Raw genomic sequence first — 17,930 nt, forward strand, 5'->3', positions numbered from 1 at the left:
GATGCAATAATCTGAGCACTAAGAAAGCATGTGCTGGTTTTCAGCTCACGTTCTTAACACTTAGATTACATTTTTTTAACTCTTGAGGCAGTCAGCTAATGCTATGCAAATGCATTAGGAGTTAAAAATGTGCATTAACTATAAAACGTGTGTTCAGCACAGGGAGAATGCATATTTTAGCTTGGGAAGGTGGGGGGAAAGACATTCCTGACCGATCGTGGCAATTATCCAAGTAAGTTTTGCATGCAGAAAATGTGCATTCCTAAACAGACACACTCCATAGTGCCCTCACATGGAAGTCATATGCAAATGAGGGCCTTAAGCAGTACTGCCCACTGTAGAAAGACTGCATTTGGTCAGTGCAACTTTCTTAGCGCTGGAAACGTAGCCCCTGGGTCAGAGCTGGAGTTGTTTCCAGCACTACTGTGTTGGCACTTAAAACTCTTAATAAGGGGGGGGGGGGGGGGGGGAAGTCCATGGAATTTCCATGCAAGGGCGCTAAGCAGTATTCCTATCCCATTTAGAAATGCACATTTTCTGCGTGCAAAACTGCTTTCTGCATTGACAGTATGTTTTGCACACAGAAAATGCATGTTCAACTGCAAGCTGAATGCACCTTTCTGCACTGGTCTGTGAGAGAGCTCTGATCCCACTTCAGGTGTAGTATAAGCTGAATTGAAAAGGTAGCTGCTATTAGCCCAGAACAAAGATAGCTTTGTGGTACTCCTCCTTTCAATTTAGAAAGGAAGCAAGAATGTGATAGAGATACAGAAGTGGCCAAAGGGAAAGTCAAGGCTATAATGACATACTATGTTACTGTTGCAAGCTGGGCTCCAGAGATCAATAGATTAAGAAGAAGCTGAGAAACAGGGAAGAGGGCTAGAGTTGAAGTGTTGATGATTCTCACCACAAAGTTGTGTCGGTTTACTCCTTTTGTCTTTAATACTTTGAATCCTTTCCTTTTACCACTTACAGCCAGATGTGCTCAACATTTTTCTCATAGACATCAGCTGGGGAAAATCTAATCCGTCTTGTCCTTAAAGTATTACTTTATCAAACAACGTTTCATGCCAATAAAGTTTATTGTAAAGGAGCAGACTCCACACAGAAATAAATGTTTAAACACATTAAAACAAACACACCAATATGTAAGAAAATATCTTTTTATTTTAGATTAACAATACATTTTTTGACTAGCTTTACAGAAATAACCTCAGTGATAAGCTGAGAACACAGACAATCACCAATACAGAATAAGGTGCCACAAATTAGAAAGAGAAAGCCCAAAGAAGCAGCAATAGAAACAAAAATGTATTTCCTCTTGTAGTGTGCAAACACCCCTCTCCCCCAAAGAAATTATATTAATATTTTCCAAAGCTGACAAGAGAAAATAAGACTTCCCACAAAATAATGTGCAGGAAAATTTGTGTAATCGAAGGTGAAACAGGAGCTGTAGCAGCAAAATATATTACAGCTTGGCAGTAGCCTCAGGCCAGAAATGTAATTATAACCAGGCACAATAAGGAACATCTCTACAGACCTCGAACTTTGTTACTTTCCTTTCTGTACACTGTAAGTTTATTATTCAGTTTTCTTCCTTTAATCACTATTGCTTTAGAACAGTACACACAAATTGTTACACCAATAAAGTTACCTGAATGAGAGAGCGCAGTCCTGACTCTGCTCTCAACCTACCTTACTGAGCTGCGCTGTCTCTTACATGAGGAAACCTCCGTGCTTCTGAGCCTTAAAGGCTAGCGTCACAATGGTGGGCGGAGCAGGGGCCGGCTGAGTCCTCACTGTGAATGGCTGAACCGCGGAAGCAGGTTAGGTTGAGTCGGGTTTCCCTTCTTTTCCTCCTTGTCTCAAGCTGCTGTCATTCGGCGGAGGGCTGGGAGCGCGAGCGCTTCCGGCGGTGGCGGTAGCAGCCGGTTGTTACGCAGCGGGAGGCGGCGGGGGGTTGCTGCATGAGTGCTACCCGTCTTCGGGTGCTGCAGCAGTAGGTGAGAGTCCGTCTCCTGACGTCTCGCTGTGCCGCCAGGGCAAGCACTACTTGGCTTTGAGCCCCCCCCACCCCGCGAATAGCGGTAACTGAACCGGGAGCAGCGCCCCACGCGCTCGAGGCTGGGGATTGAGGGCGGTGGTGTGAGCCGAGTATCCCGGGGGAGGGGGGGATCCGGGCGCACAGAGGCGTGTAGCTCACTTGCCCGCGGGATGGATACTATGGGGGTCGGGTTTGGCTGTATCCGCCCGGGCAGCGGAGGGAGGGAGGGAGGCTGGATCCCTTCTCACTCCTCTCCGTTTTCTTCCGCAGGTGTGCGGCGGCCCTGCAGGACCGGGGGCCCGCATGCTCTCTTCCGCCTACCTGAGGTCCGCCCGCCGGTGACCCGGGAGCCAGCAGCTCTTTCCTCCCTTACCAACCGCAGCATCGGATCTTGTTCCAGCCTTCTCCTCCTCCTCCTCCCCTCCCGCCTGCCTGCCTGCGGGGCAACCATGGATCTGAAGACGGCCGTCTTCAACGCGGCCCGCGACGGCAAGCTGCGGCTGCTGGGCAAGCTGCTGGGCAACAAGGATCACGGCGAGGTGGCCTCGCTGGTGGCCGAGAAGACGAACGGCGCCACGCCGCTTCTGATGGCGGCCCGCTACGGCCACCTGGACATGGTGGAGTACCTGCTGGAGCAGTGCAGTGCCGCCGTGGAGGCGGGCGGCTCGGTCAGCTTCGACGGCGAGACCATCGAGGGCGCGCCCCCGCTCTGGGCCGCCTCGGCCGCCGGCCACCTACGGGTGGTGCGCTCCCTGCTCCAGCACGGCGCCGCTGTCAACAACACCACCCTGACAAACTCCACCCCACTGCGCGCCGCCTGCTTCGACGGCCACCTGGAGATCGTGCGCTACCTGGTGGAGCATCGCGCCGACTTGGAGGTGGCCAACCGGCACGGCCACACTTGCCTGATGATCTCCTGCTACAAGGGCCACCGCGAGATCGCCGAGTTTCTGCTGGAGAAAGGCGCCGATGTGAACCGCAAGAGTGTGAAAGGTGGGCAAGGAAGCGAGACCTTGCAAGCGGGGAAGAGCCGCCCCCCCCCCCCCCCCCTTAGGGGTTTCAGAAGCTATCCGAGGGCCTTTCCCATTCCCAGGGTTGCCAGCTGGCACCAGGCCAGGTCGATCCGGTCCTGATTCTGTCCTATTGCTTGCAAAGACTTGCAGTTCTCGTTTTCCCTATTGCATTGGTTAAGAACAGCAAGACTGCAAATCCATGCCTGTGATAGGGTAAAACTAGGACCTGATTAGCCAGTTGACAACCCTAAAAAGGTTTATATTTATGTCAAGGATAGGAGTGAAGGGTTAACTTCTTAATACAAGATGATATAATTTATTATCCACTGGTATCCATGTTCATAAGGATTAGGAACAGGCTAAAACAGATACCACCACTGCACGGATGAAGTTGTAATTCTGATTTTCTTAGGGATATTGATGGGGAAAATCAGAACTATGGGTCTGTGCATGCAATAAGGTAAACTCTGGACGCAATTGTCTTGTTCTTAGGTTATGGAGTCACCTGGCAATCTTGAAAAGCTATATATATGGTTATTTCATTGCAATATCAATGTGTTTAACACAGTTTCTTATTTATATATATGTTGGTGGGGGCGAAACTTTGTTTTCAGTTTGGTGCCTGAAGGCAGTAGGGTGCAAAGAACATAGTTAAACCAAAACAGGAAACACCATAAGGGCTATATCAATCAGTAACTAAAAAAAAAAAAAGTTGATCTGTGCCTAAAGGCTAGCTTGTTTGAATCTTCTCTGCCAAAGACCTTCCTGAAAACTAACTGTATCCATAAGTCAGTCTAACTTCTCAGTGATCCAGCCAGATTAATTTGTAGTCTGTCCAGGAATCCATGTTGCTGTATCTTTTATAATGTATTAGACTTAAAATGATTCAGTCCTTGTAAAAAAAACAAAACAAAAAAAAAACTTTTTTTTTTTTTTACATTGCTAAACCAGATTAATTAGCCTGTTGGTGTCAGTCAGCCTTCTGCCTTTCTCCATTGCTTCAGAGCCACTTGTGTTTACAGTGAGTGATTTGTGTGCTTGAGAATGGAGCTGCCTGCCTGGCTAAGGTCCCTTAATATCCTAAGAGATATTCCGTTTGGCCCTATTACCTTTGTTTTATTTTGCTAATTGTAGACATTTTTCTGTTCTATAAATAGAGTCCATCTAACATGTAATGTGTACTGCACAAAAGTATTTGCATTAATGTTTTTTCCTGGTCTTCTCCACTTATGCTTCCCATTCTGCTATATCTCATAATCTCACCTATACACTTCAGTCTTTTCTCATCTCTTAAAAAAATGGGGATGAGAGTTATTTTCTCTCTGCTGGTATACATTTTTTTCTCTGACTTCTTTTAATGCTAAAAAATGCAGAGTAATGCATTTAGGATGCAAAAACCCAAAGGAGAGGTGATATTCTAAGCGAGCGGGATCTGGGAGTGATTGTATCTGATGACCTTAAGGTGGCCAAATGGGTGGATAAAGCAACAGCAAAAGCCAGAAAGATGCTTGACTGAATAGGGAGAAGAATGTCAGAAGAAAAAAGGAGGCACTTTGCCTCTGGTGAGACATCACTTGGAATACTGTGTGCAGTTCTGGAGACAGCACCGTCAAAAGGATTTAAACAGAATGTAGTCTGTCCAGAGCGTAGCTACTAAAATGATTTGACGTCATCCTTCTAAAGCATATGGGATAAACTCTACATCCTAGAGGAAAGGAGAGAGAGGGGAGATATATTAGAGACATTCAAACATCTCAAAGGTTTCCATGCACAGGAGGCAAGCATCTTTCAACAGAAAGGAGGCTCTAGAACAAGGAAGGGGTCACAGGAAGAGGGTGAAAGGGGTTAGACTCGGGAATGTTTAATGGAACAAAATCAGCATGGCTTTACCCAAGGCAAGTCTTGCTCACAAATCTGCTTCACTTTTTTGAAGGAGTTAATAAACATGTGGATAAAGGTGAACCGGTAGATGTTGTGTAGTTGGATTTTCAGAAGGCATTTGACAAGGTTCCTCATGATAGGCTTCTAGGAAAAATAAAAAGTCATGGGATAGGTGGCGACGTCCTTTCGTGGATTACAAACTGGCTAAAAGACAGGAAACAGAGAGTAGGATTAAATGGACAATTTTCTCAGTGGAAGGGAGTGGGCAGTGGAGTGCCCCAGGGATCTGTATTGAGACCCTTACTTTTCAATATATTTATAAATGATCTGGAAAGGAATACGATGAGTGAGATAATCAGATTTGCAGATGATACAAAATTGATCAGAGTAGTTAAATCACAAGCAGATTGTGATAAATTGCAGGAAGACCATGTGAGGCTGGAAAATTGGGCATCAAAATGGCAGATGAAATTTTATGTGGAGAAGTGCAAGGTGATGCATATAGGGAAAAATAACCCATGCTATAATTACACAATGTTAGGTTCCATATTAGGTGCTACTACCCAAGAAAGAGATCTAGGCATCATAGTGGATAACACATTGAAATCGTCGGTTCAGTGTGCTGTGGCAGTCAAAAAAAGCAAACAGAATGTTGGGAATTATTAGAAAGGGAATGGTGAATAAAACGGAAAATGTCATAATGCCTCTGTATCGCTCCATGGTGAGACTGCACCTTGAATATTGTGTACAATTCTGTTTGCCGCATCTCAAAAAAGATATAATTACGATGGAGAAGGTACAGAGAAGGGTGACCAAAATGATAAAAGGGATGGAACAGCTCCCCTGTGAGGAAAGACTAAAGAGGTTAGGACTTTTCATCTTGGAGAAGAGATGGTTGAGGGGGGATATGATAGAGGTGTTTAAAATCATGAGAAGTCTAGAACAGGTAGATGTGAATCTGTTATTTACTCTTTCGGATGATAGAAAGACTAGGGGGCACTCCATGAAGATAGCATGTGGCACATTTAAAACTAATCGGAGAAAGTTCTTTTTCACTCAATGCACAATTAAATTCTGGAATTTGTTGCCAGAAGATGTGGTTAGTGCAGTTAGTGTAGCTGTGTTTAAAAAAGGATTGGATAAGTTCTTGGAGGAGAAGTCCATTACCTGCTATTAATTAAGTTGACTTAGATAATAACCACCGCTATTACTAGCAACAGTAGCATGGAATAGACTTAGTTTTTGGGTACTTGCCAGGTTCTTATGGCCTGGATTGGCCACTGTTGGAAACAGGATGCTGGGCTTGATGGACCCTTGGTCTGACCCAGTATGGCATATCTTAGGTTCTTATGTTCTTCTTAGGAAATACTTCTTTACAGGGAGGGCAATGGATGCATGGAATGGCCTCCCAGTGGAGGTGGTGGAGACAAAAAAAAAAAAACCAACCCAAAAAACCAGTATCCAAAGTCAAGAAATCAAGGGAGTGATGGGAATTATAAAGCTAAATTAATGGGGCGGATGGGCAGACTTTATGGGCCCTACAGGATTTTTCTGCTATCATGTTTCCTCCTGCCGTTCCATTAGATTCTTTATCGGTCTATGATCTTACCTTGTAACTATCTCTCTTAAAAAAGCATACCAACTTTTGTTTCTCTTGCTTTTTATTTTCCTAATGTACAAGTTTGTTGCTCATAAACTGAACCCTTGGCATCCCACCCCCATGTTAAGCAATTTAGTACTCCTGAAGTGCAGTACACTTGCTTTTTTTCTTGGCCTATTCTGTATTATACTGAACCATATTGTCCAGTGTTTCCTGGACCCCAGGATGCTGCTTAAAGTGACTTCAGCTGCATTTTTACTATTTATTTTAACAGGTCACCCCCCCTAGTACTGATTCAGACTCTGATCCACCCCTCTGCTTTAGTTGCTGCTTTTTGGATAGCTTCTAAATCTCTCTACAGCTAATCTCCTCTGCTGAAGATTGCTAGATCACACCAGTACGAATGGCAACCTTGTTTGCTGTCTCTAGGGAAACACCCAGTGCCTCTTCCATTTCCTATATTTACATTTGGTTTTGTTCTCCTTTATATGAATACTTTTTTCTTTTCCTGCTTACCCTGCTGTTTTCATAGTCTAGAATGTAGTCATAACTCTCATTGTATAATATCTGTGACAGCAACAGCCTCTGCCATCAGGGTCCTTCCTTCATGTTGAGGACTTTATTATTAAGGCTTTGCACATAGACCTTTGCTCCTATGCTCTTTTGTAGCCACATATTTACCCTTCTTATTTTTATTGTTGTTTTTATAATACATTAGCAAGCTTACTACTTTTTTTCCTTTCCTGGACATCAGTTTGTTGTGGGCATGTGAGGAAAGAAACATCTTCTGTCCTCCTTAACTAGTTTAGGTAACATAGATCTAAAAAAACAATTCACACAGGATCTCAGGAAGGTGATATCCCTATTTGCCCTCCCTCAGCTCCCTGCCTTGAGAGATGCTGCCAGTGTCACTAGTAAATTCCTAATTCCATCCAAATGGATCCCTCTTCCTTCCACCAGACTTTCTTTTAATGCCCTTTGAGGCCGATGCAATATTTGTGCATAGAAAACGGGTGCTCAATGTTGAGTGCCTGTTTTCCTATCACGCGCCCAGCTACCTCTCCTGGGCGCACGATGCAATATTTAAATGAGGGGTCGCGCTAAAAAGGCGCTAGGAAAAATTGTGTGTCCCTAGTTACCCCTTGGCATAAGGCGCACAGGAGAAGTGGCTGTCAAGTGCGGGTTGGGAATACGGACGCTCAATACGAGTGTCCATTTTTCTCCCACTACCAGCCCAAGATACTGGTCCTGGACCATGTGTCTTGTACATTTATATTGGGCGCCCAGAATTATTTATTTTCTTTTAACTGAATCTGCTTTCTGTGGTTCCTCCTACTTAGTATCTCTATGATACTAATAGGAGGAATCGCAGCAGGATCTTTTTTGTTTTTAGCAATGAGCCCTTGTGTGTCATACCTTTACGCCAACCTTGGACTGGCGTAAAATTTGCTGCATTACAATGGGCGTATTGGCTGCGCAGTAAACATTTTGCATCGTGGGTATTAGTTAATAACCTCCTCTACATGGAATTCACATATGATAAGGGCTGTTAGCTACACGCACTTTGGATGCACTAATCCTCCGTTTTGCATCTGGGGTTATGGACGCACATCTAAAACGCAATTCCAATTGTGTTGAGCCATGCGCACAGTATTGCATCGGCCCCTTTATGTGGAGTATCTTTAATTTCCTCTCCTCCTGCTCATAAACAGGTAGTGCATCAGATACCTCTAATGGTTCCTCTATACCAGGGCTACCCAAACCGGTCCTAGTGACCCCTGCAGCTAGTCGGGTTTTCAGGATATCCACAATGAATATTCATTAAATTTGTATATACTAAGCCTCCAGTGTTGCACATTTATTTTATATGTATTCAGGACAAGTCTGGGAAGCACTGACTACGGATTCTCCCAGTCCTTTAGTCGTTAGTGGGTAGGAACCCAAGATTTGAAAAGGGCGTGATGGGTTTCAGATATGCAGGATTTCCCTAAAAGTACCGCAGAGGAGGATGAACTTTCTAGCAGGGGAGGGAATCCGTTGGGGAAGTTTAATATGGAAGCAGGAAGAAAAGGGGACCCAAGGTAGTTAAGTGTCTACCAGGTGCCATGACTTAGAAGGGCATCATTTACTGGGGTAACAAAATGAAGAGGAGAGACTGATAATGCTCAGCTACCTGTGGCCAGATCTGGCTAGGAGCAAAGGGCAAGGCAAGAATTGCAAGTTTTAAGGAAAAAGGGTCTCGTCAGGCAAGGTTGATGGCCTAATCACTGCTCACCTGCCTCAGACCTCTTGAAATATAGAAGCTCCCTATTATCCTTAATTACAAAGTGGGGGAGTTTGACTTGATGTAGGCAGCAATGCTTTGAATCCTGCTAGACCACCTTCAAACCAAGAGGTGAACACAGATGATGCTCAGTGCAGCAGGAGAAATTCTCTCAAACTGTTGCTTGCCCTTCAGACTGCTCCTGCATGGCAGCTTCTCTTGTCTCTGCTGCAGAAAGAAAACATCTTAGCTGATATTTTTACATCCTTTTAATTTTCTAGGCTGTTTTCTCCTTGAAGCTGAAATCTTTGTCCTTTTGAAGATTGCCTCAACAGCATTCTTGAGGTTTAGCTTAGCTGCAAACTTGAGTGGTCTCTAACAATAGATGTCTCTGGCCAATTGGTTACTGGCTTGCTCCCAGGAATGTGAGGTGGCTTAATGTGACCGTAACCTCGAATGTTGCTTAACTAGCACACAGCATAAGTAGTAAGAGCAGTTCAATAATATCTGAAACCTGCAGTAGAAAGAAAACCTAAAATAATACTTAGCAATATTTTTTTGGGAAAAGATGAAAGAATTAGACCAAGGGTCCATTAAGCAGAGTATCCTGTCTTCAACAGTGGCCAATCCAAATCAAAAAACTTGGCAGGATCCCAAACAGCAGATAGACCCCATGCTGCTAATAACAGTTGATGGACTTTTCCTCCAGGAACTTATCCAAAACCTTTTTAAACCCTACTAAGCTATCTTCTTTTACCACATCCTCCAGCAAAAAATTCCAGAGCTTATTTGTACATTGAGAGGAAAAAAATATTTTCTCCAGTTCTGTTTTAAATGTGCTACTTAGTAGCTTCATGGAGTATCCCAGAGTTTTTGTATTTTTGAAAGAGTAAAAAAGTGATTTGCATTTACCTATTTCACTCCACTCATGATTTTAGATACCTCTATCATATATTGTCTTAGTCATCTCTTCTGCAAGCTGAAGGCCCAAATCTCCTAGTTCTACTGTATCTTTTTTGAGATGTGCTGACCAGAATTGCACTCAGTTTCCTAGGTGTGGTCACATCATGGAGTAATACAGAGATATATGACATTCTCCATTTCATTTGTAATATTCCTAACATTGTTTGCTTTTTGGACTGCTTGCTGCACACTGAGCTGAGGATTTCAATATACTGTCCATGATGACAATGTTGTCCTGGGTGATGACGCCTAATATGAATCTAACATCAATGTTACTACAGTTAGGAAAAATAATCCATTGTACATCACTTTGCTCTTGTCCACATTACATTTTATCTGCCATTTGAATGCTCAGGCTTGCGTAGTTCCCCAGCAAATTCTCACAATTTGCTTGTGACTGAAAAACTTGTTCCTTTTTCCCAGATCATGTATAACTATATTAAAAGTCATTGATCCAATTGCAGATTCCTGGGGTATACCACTATTTATCTTCCTACATTGGAGAAACTGACCATTTAGTCCTACGATCTGTTTGCTTTACTTTTAGCCAGTTCGCAGTCCATAATAGGGTATTGCCTACTATCCTTTGACTTATTAACCGCTTCAGACCAAAAATGTAGCAGATTGGTGAGGCAAGACGTCTGTAGGGTAAATCCTTGTTGACTATAGCTCATTAAATACATCTGTCTTATTTGGGGTTTTTTTTATATTTTGTATATATTTTTCTTTTTGCTCCTTTGGGCTTCTATATTGCTCTTTGCTTTTCCTTCATGTTGCTAAGATTATCTCTCTGTCAGTTACCAGATATAGAAGGCCTCTAATTGGTCATCTATTAAAGGAAGCTCATATGCTAAAGTTGTTTGGTTTAAATGACCAAAATGTAACCGGTTATGAAAGATTTTCTTTCGACCGTTTATCTTTCTGCAGACATTCACTGCCATCTATAACATGGCACCGCATGTCCTGCCCTGGACCATTGTCATATTGCCAGAAACATCCGCACAGGCAGGCACTTGCAGCAGCACGATGGGGTTATTTTCACTTGTAGCCTGTTCTGCCATAGGCAAGAACACCCTGCTGCTCAGATCAATCTCTCTGAGACTACCCAGTAGCTTTTCCCTTAAATTATATCTTTCCCCTCTGCTCTCTGCCTGTGATAGTCTGATAGTTCCCTATCAGCACTTGGGGCCTTGTCAGAATAGCATTGTGGTACTGGAACAGATGGAATAGCTCCTGTTATCTGTCTGTGCTTTGTTATACAAATGATTAGCTTTAGAAAACCTTAAAGAAGAGATGATCTTTGGGATAGTATAATGTACTGAAAATAAGAGGAGGCTACTGAGATTGAAAGGGCATTGGCTAGATACTGTTGAACCTCTAAATTCAGGAAGAATTTCCCTGAAAGGGATGAGAAATTGTCGGTTTGGAAGGCAGTCAGCCAGGGTTTAGGTTCTTGAAAAACTGTTTCTTAGCATCCAGTCACATGTATCCAAAACAAGTGGGTTATGCACCTCTACCAGTAGACAAAACAACTGATGTCACGATATATATATACCGCTGCAGTGACGGCCTGCCAGTATTCTCTGTCTCCAGCAGAAGGTGGACATGCATTTCTCTACTGGGGGATTGTTTTGTTTTAAAAAAAATAGAAAAGGAAAATAAATTTGCACCACTCTTCTGCAGTGATACCAAATGGGTCCTCCCTCAGTTGAGCATTCCTGAGGTGATTTCCGTGGTCCCTCAGATGAGAGCCTTGGTCCGGTAGCTGATTTTCATCTGGCATGGACTTGGCTGACTAAGTAGATGAAAGGCAGGGGTGTAGGAAGCAGAGTGCGGCAGTGACGGAATATGCCCTTTCCTGCCGCAGCTGGAAACCTACTCTGCTGAGCTCAGGTAAGGGTTTTTTTTTTTTTTTTTTTTAAATACTCCTGAGTATATTGCGCTCTCTCTCTCTCCTCAGTACTAAAAAAAACCCCAAAACAAAACAACCCTTACCTGGCTGAGTACAGAGTAGGTTTCCAGCTGCAGGGGAGAGGGCATATTCAGTCACCGCCGGACTCTGCTTCCTACACCCCTGCCTTTCAACTGCTTAGTCAGCTAAGTCCATGCCAGCTGAAAATCAGCTACCGGACTGAGGGACCATGGAAATCACCTCAAGAATTCTCAACTGAGGGAGGAACCATTTGGTATCACTGCAGAAGAGCAGTGCAAATTTATTATATATATATGCACGGAGGGGTTTTTTTTTTTTTTAGTGTAGGGCTTCCTCCTTCCCTCTTTCTCCATGCTCAGTGTGCTGTTCTGACACTTGTCCCGCTCCATGGGAGGTTAAAGGACATGGGCAGCCTGGTGGGTTGAGCAGTCTCTAGGCTAGGCCCTGCTCTGAAGCTTTTTTACTGCATGCTGTGTGGTAGGCCCATGGTGTTTTTGCTCGTTTTCTATAAGTTGCCCTCTAAGGATTGTCGTTTTGGTGTGTGCGTCTAGCTGTGCATCCAGGTTGTGCATTCAGTTTTTGGACGCTTAGCCAACTAAGTCTTTTAGTCTGTGCGGCCATTAAGGGTGCCGCTGAACTGTGCGCACAAGTTGTGTGTTGCTGTGCACTTAAGTTTTGTGGCACTTATTCTAGGGATGCCTAGGTTGGAGGCCTAGAATTTTTTGGACCTTTTTTTTATTTTATTTTTTTAAACAGACACATGCCTCCGGTCACCACTCAGCATACTGTTGACTATAATGGCGCCTGTACCTAAGAAACTTAAAGGGCTTTCTCTTTGCACTGCCTGTCATATTCTGGCATCTCAGCCAGGAGATCCAGCGCTGTTTGGAAGCTCAGGGAGAATTATCTTCCTCTGACTTCACTAAACCTGGGTCTTCCCAGTTGAATGTAGGCCTGGGTAAAAACATGTCAGCTGGGGTGCTTGATTTTGGAACTCCCCTTACTGGTTCTTCAGCAGAGGAAAGTAGCACAATAAGTACACCTTAGATACCTCCTGGGATGGCTACTTCTACCTTTTCATGGGTAGAATTTTTCCAGGGATTGCAATCCTTTCTTCAAGTGCAGTCCTCAGCCCTGTCCAATGTCCCCAGAGCAGAGTCGCAGGTAGGATACTTGTCTGGACCTATTGTTAAGCACCGAAGTACTCCTAGAGCGGCAGCGGGATTGCCAGATAGAGATCCAGATGGCACGAATGATGACGCCAATCCTGACTCTTGAGGATGGTGAAATTTCTCCAGGATTAGAACCATATAGAACTATGGAGTGTGTTTTCCTGTGATGATCGAGGTGCCCGAGAAGGAGGGCTCCTTTTATCCCATCCTGCATCTCAAAGGTGCTGATCATCTGTGAGTGAAACATTTTAGCATGGAAACCTTGTGCTCAGTGATAATGGCCATGCAGTCAAGGGAATTTCTGACCTTTCTGAATCTGACTGAGGTGTATCTTCACATTCCCATCTGACTTAGAACATCAACACTTTCTGTGGTTCACAGTTCTGGGATGCCACTTTATTTTGGGCACTGCCCTTTGGTCTGGCTCCTGCTCCCAGGATCTTTTCTAGGGTAATGGCAGTAGTAGCGGTAGAGTTGAAAAAGGGTGGGATCCTAGAACATCCATATTTGGACAACTGGCTGAATAAAAACCAAGTCTCTGGAAGAGAGCTGCCTAGTGACTCACAAGGTGACTTTCCTGTTGTAGGAGCTCAGCTGGGTGATGAGCTTGGCCAAGAACAGCCTTCAGCCTGCTCAGTCGTTGGAATACTTCGGTTCAACATGAAGCAGGGCAGGGTTTTCTTGCCGGAAGCTCGAATTCAGAAGTTGCTGATACAGCTCAGTCTGTTGATGAACACTCTGTATCCGACCATATGATCCTACCTGCAAGTACTTGGCTTAATGGCAACAAACCTGGAAGTTGTCTCATGGGCAAGGGCGCACATGAGTCCTCTTCAGTGCTCCCTGATATCTCAGTGGAGCCCGCAGATTCAACTTCACCTGTTGATGGCGGTCTCCTCCCAGCTGCTGTGGTGGCTGCAGGTGGACCATCTAAGGAAGGGAGTTTCCCTAACACCACCAGACTGGCTAGTACTGACAACAGATGTGAGCCTCCTTGGTTGGGGAGCTCACTGTCAGGAGCTGACAGCGCAAGGACGCTGGAATGCAGAAGAGTCTCTCTAGAACATCAATCGGCTGGAAGCCAAGGTGGTCCGGTTGGCATGTTTGCAGTTTGGGAACAGGGCGCAGGGTCGATCGTTCCGGATAATGTCGTATAATACAACGACTGTAGCTTACAACAGTCGGCAGGGAGGTACCAAAAGCCAACAAGTATTTATTTATTTATTTATTTAAGATTTTTATTTACCAGCATTAGTATGCAAACATCATACCGGTTTACCTTACAACTGAAAGAATGAAAATACAATGAACAGGAGAGTGGGGGTGGGGAGGAGTATGAGTAATTAGAGAGGTACAGAAGTATAGAATGTGCATAACAGTAAACGGTAAACAGTAAGGTTATATGCAATGGTGCAACTTATATACAAACTGTTCAAGAGAGAGAATATATACAGGGTCCTGTAGGGGTTACAGGAAGTTTTCTAATCTTAATGATGAAGAATTTATTAGAGGCGAATGGGCGCATGAAATTAGAAGGGAAGGAGGTCTATGGAAGCAACTATTCTGGGTAGGCTTGTTGGTCAAAGAAAGCAACTATTCTGGATAGGCTTGTTGGAAGAGCCAGGTCTTTAGTTTCTTTCTGAATTTAGAGTAGCATGACTCAAGTCTAAGTGTAGTCGGGAGGGAGTTCCATTGTTTGGGGCCTGCAATGGAGATTGCGCGATCCCTTGTGGCGGAGAGGTGGGCTCTTTTAATGGGGGGTACTGTTAAGGTTCCTTTGTTGATGGACCTGATGGGTCAATCCGAGCATGTGAGACAAAAGGGCTCGTCAAGCCAGTTGAAGTTGTAGGAGTAGATGGATTTGTGAATTATGGTTAGAGTTTTAAAGAGAATACGGGATGTTATGGGGAGCCAGTGGAGGTCTTTGAGTATGGGCGTGATGTGATTGGATTTCCGTGTGTTTGTGATAACCCTGGCGACAGCGAGTTTGACAGTGTATTGCAGGAAATAGATCCACTGATGGAATGGGCAGAAGTGCATCTCCAGATGATCTCAGCCTCACACAAAGCAGGAAAAGACAATGTAAGAGCAGGGAGAGTCTGGACCCAGGAGATTGGGCATTGTCAGATGAGGCATTTCAGCTGATTCTGGATCTCTAGGGTCTCCCTTTCCTAGACCTGCTGGAGACTTCATGTAATGCGAAAGTTCCGCGATTCTTCAGCTGCAGGAGAGAGATGAATTCATTGGGGATCGATTGCCCTAGTGGCAGGAGTGGCCAGAAGAAAAGTTGCTGTATGCCTTTCCTCCATGGCCCATGTTGGGCAGATTGGTTTGGAGGATCAAGTGCCACAGAGGGATGGTGCTCTTGGTCACTCCAGATTGATCCAGAAGACCGTGGTATGCATATCTGCGGAGGCTCCTGGTGGGTTTGCTTCTTTGACGGACTTCCAATGCACAGGAACCTGTTGCAGCAGGGACCTGTTTTTCACAAAGATACAGCTCGATTTTGTCTTACTGTATGGCACTTTGAAAGGGCTCACTTGCTGGAACATGGATATTCTATGGCAGTGGTTTCCATCTTGCTAAGAGCTAGAAAGTTCTTCACTGCTTTGGCCTATGTGCAGATGTGGCGAGTATTTGAGGCCTGGTGTTAGGATCGAGGTATTCTTTCTTCTTCAGTCAAGATCCCACTCTTTTTGGAATTTCTGCAGGATGGCTTGAATAAAGGCTTGGCCCTCAATTCCTTAAAGGTTCAACTAGCGGCTTTCGCCTGTTTCAGGTATATATGCTTGTCTGTTCATCCTGATGTGGCCCGTTTCATGAAAGGAGTGAAACATCATCTTGCGGTTTCCGATGCCCCTATGGCATCTTAATTTGGTACTTTTTTTCTGGCAGACCCTATGTTTAGAGAACTGTGTACCCTGTCCTTGTGGTTACTGACCTTGAAAACTGTTTATTGTGGCAATTCTACGTGCAGGGTTTCTGAATTGCAGGCCTTGTCATGCCGGGAGCCATTCCTCCGGGTGACTCCAGGGGCGCTACAGCTGTGTGCTGTTCCTTTCTTTTTACCAAAGGTGGTCACTGAGTTTCACTTGAATCAATCCATCTTTCTGCCATCTCTGGACAGAGAGAGATATGTAGAGGAGTATTGTCTGTTGTGACCCTTGGATGTCAAGCGGCACATTCGGGCCGATACAGTACAGTGTGCTCCGGAGCGCACTGTTAATGCGCATCCAATCCCCCGAACCTAATAGCACCCGCAACATGCAAATGCATGTTGATGGCCCTATTAGGTATTCCCGCGCGATTCAGAAAACAAAATGTGCGGCCAAGCCGCACATTTTGCTTTCAGAAATTAGCGCCTACCCAAAGGTAGGCGCTAATTTCTTTGAGCACCGGGAAAGTGCACAGAAAAGCAGTAAAAACTGCTTTTCTGTGCACCCTCCGACTTAATATCATGGCGATATTAAGTCGGAGGTCCCGAAACTTTCCAAAAGTTAAAAAAAAAAAAAAAAAAAAAAAAAATTGAAGTCTGCCCGTGGCTGTCGGGTCGAAAACCGGACGCTCAATTTTGCCGGCGTCCGGTTTCCGAGCTCGTGGCTGTCAGCGGGCTCGAGAACAGATGCCAGCAAAATTGAGCGTCAGCTGTCAAACCCATTGACAGCCGCCGCTCCGGTCGTAAAAGGAGGCGCTAGGGATGCGCTAGTGTCCCTAGCGTCTCCTTTTACCTGGTTTTACTGCCGGGCCTAATTAGCATACTGAATTGCACGCACAGGAGAGCGGGCATTCGCCCGCTCTCCCGCGGACTTTACTGAATCGGCCCGATTGTCAGGTATCTGGAGGTTACTAAGCCTTTGCAGAAGTCGGATCACCTATTTGTTCTTCATGGTGGTATTAGACAAGGAGGGCTGGTTTCGCGGGCTACAATAGCTCGCTGGATTTAGGAGGTAGTTACAGTTGCATACGTGGATGCTTTGAAGCTATTACCTTGTCAGGTTAGGGCTCATTCCACTAGGGCTCAGGCAGTGGAACGGAGGTGAAATTATTGTCTCCTGTTGACATTTTCCGAGCTGCAACGTGGTCCTCCTTTGCACACCTTTTCCAGGTATTATCATCTGGATGTGCAGGCCCAGAAGGATGCAGCCTTTGAACGTGCGGTTTTGACTGGACTGCAGGCAGCCTCCCGCCCTATTCAGGAGTAGCTTGGAAACATCCCACTTATTCGGGATTCATCTGACTGGACGCCAAGAAATGAGAAGTAACTACTTACCTGAAAATTTCCTTTTCTTTCGGACAGTCAGATGAATCCAGCTTCCTTACCATGGCTGCCAAATGATTGCATTATGGTCCTCTTGTGTGACTACGTGTTACAGGGATTACTGGTAAGTGTTAGTCTAATCCCTAGACTAACATTAATACATTCTTGTCTGAGCTCAGTGTTATCTGTTGGCTGAATATTGAAATGGTTATCTGTATTTAATCAAGTTTTTTGCTAGTCTGTCCACAGTTGCTTTTAAAGAGAATACTGGCAGGCTGGGGTCACTGCAGGGGTATATGTACTGTGACGTCGGTTTGCTCCATTTTCATCTTCTGGTAGAGATGCATAATCCACTTGTTGTGGATTCATCTGACTGTCCTAAAGAAAAGGAAATTATCAGGTAAGTAGTAATTTCTCATTTTTGCTAGAGGGAGATCCAAGTGAGCAGTCCAGATGTCTAACTTCACCTGTCATTAGTATTTCTGTATTTCTCTCTAGTGATTTCCCCCTCCTCCCCCATTTGTAATCTCCTGGTCAGTCCCACTAATGATTTTCTCCTCCTCCTTTCCAGTTAATCTGCAGTATCCCTTGACTTTTTTTGCCACCCTTTTTATATTTAGCAAATTGAATCTTACATTTATTTCTGAAGATTTATAGGCTGTCTATGCAAAAGGTCTAGTTGGCGAATTTACATTCCATTATGCAGGGGATGTATAGCCGCAGATTGGAAAAATCTGGTAAAATTCCCTGGGGACCAGACTTAAATTGGATCATTAATCTTATGTGTATTAGAATTACTGTAA

The 17,930-nt window shown here is 44.6% G+C and overlaps 1 protein-coding gene across 3 annotated transcripts in view; it reads left to right on the forward strand.

Moving 5' to 3' along the window:
- The first annotated feature begins 1,724 nt into the window (after positions 1-1,724).
- The window catches only part of FEM1C (fem-1 homolog C), a 61,456-nt gene continuing 45,250 nt past the window's right edge, over positions 1,725-17,930 (forward strand). Inside the window, exons 1-2 of one of the 3 annotated variants that reach the window (XM_029571314.1) lie at positions 1,725-1,826; positions 2,315-3,037. In XM_029571314.1, the coding sequence (XP_029427174.1) occupies positions 2,494-3,037 (544 nt within the window). In that variant the 5' untranslated portion in view covers positions 1,725-1,826; positions 2,315-2,493. Of the gene's footprint in view, positions 1,827-1,853; positions 2,088-2,314; positions 3,038-17,930 lie in introns of those variants that run through there. The other 2 variants (XM_029571298.1, XM_029571305.1) reach the window with 2 other exon arrangements.

Source organism: Rhinatrema bivittatum, chromosome 1 (genome assembly GCF_901001135.1).
Source record: "Rhinatrema bivittatum chromosome 1, aRhiBiv1.1, whole genome shotgun sequence".
Taxonomy (NCBI): domain Eukaryota; kingdom Metazoa; phylum Chordata; class Amphibia; order Gymnophiona; family Rhinatrematidae; genus Rhinatrema; species Rhinatrema bivittatum.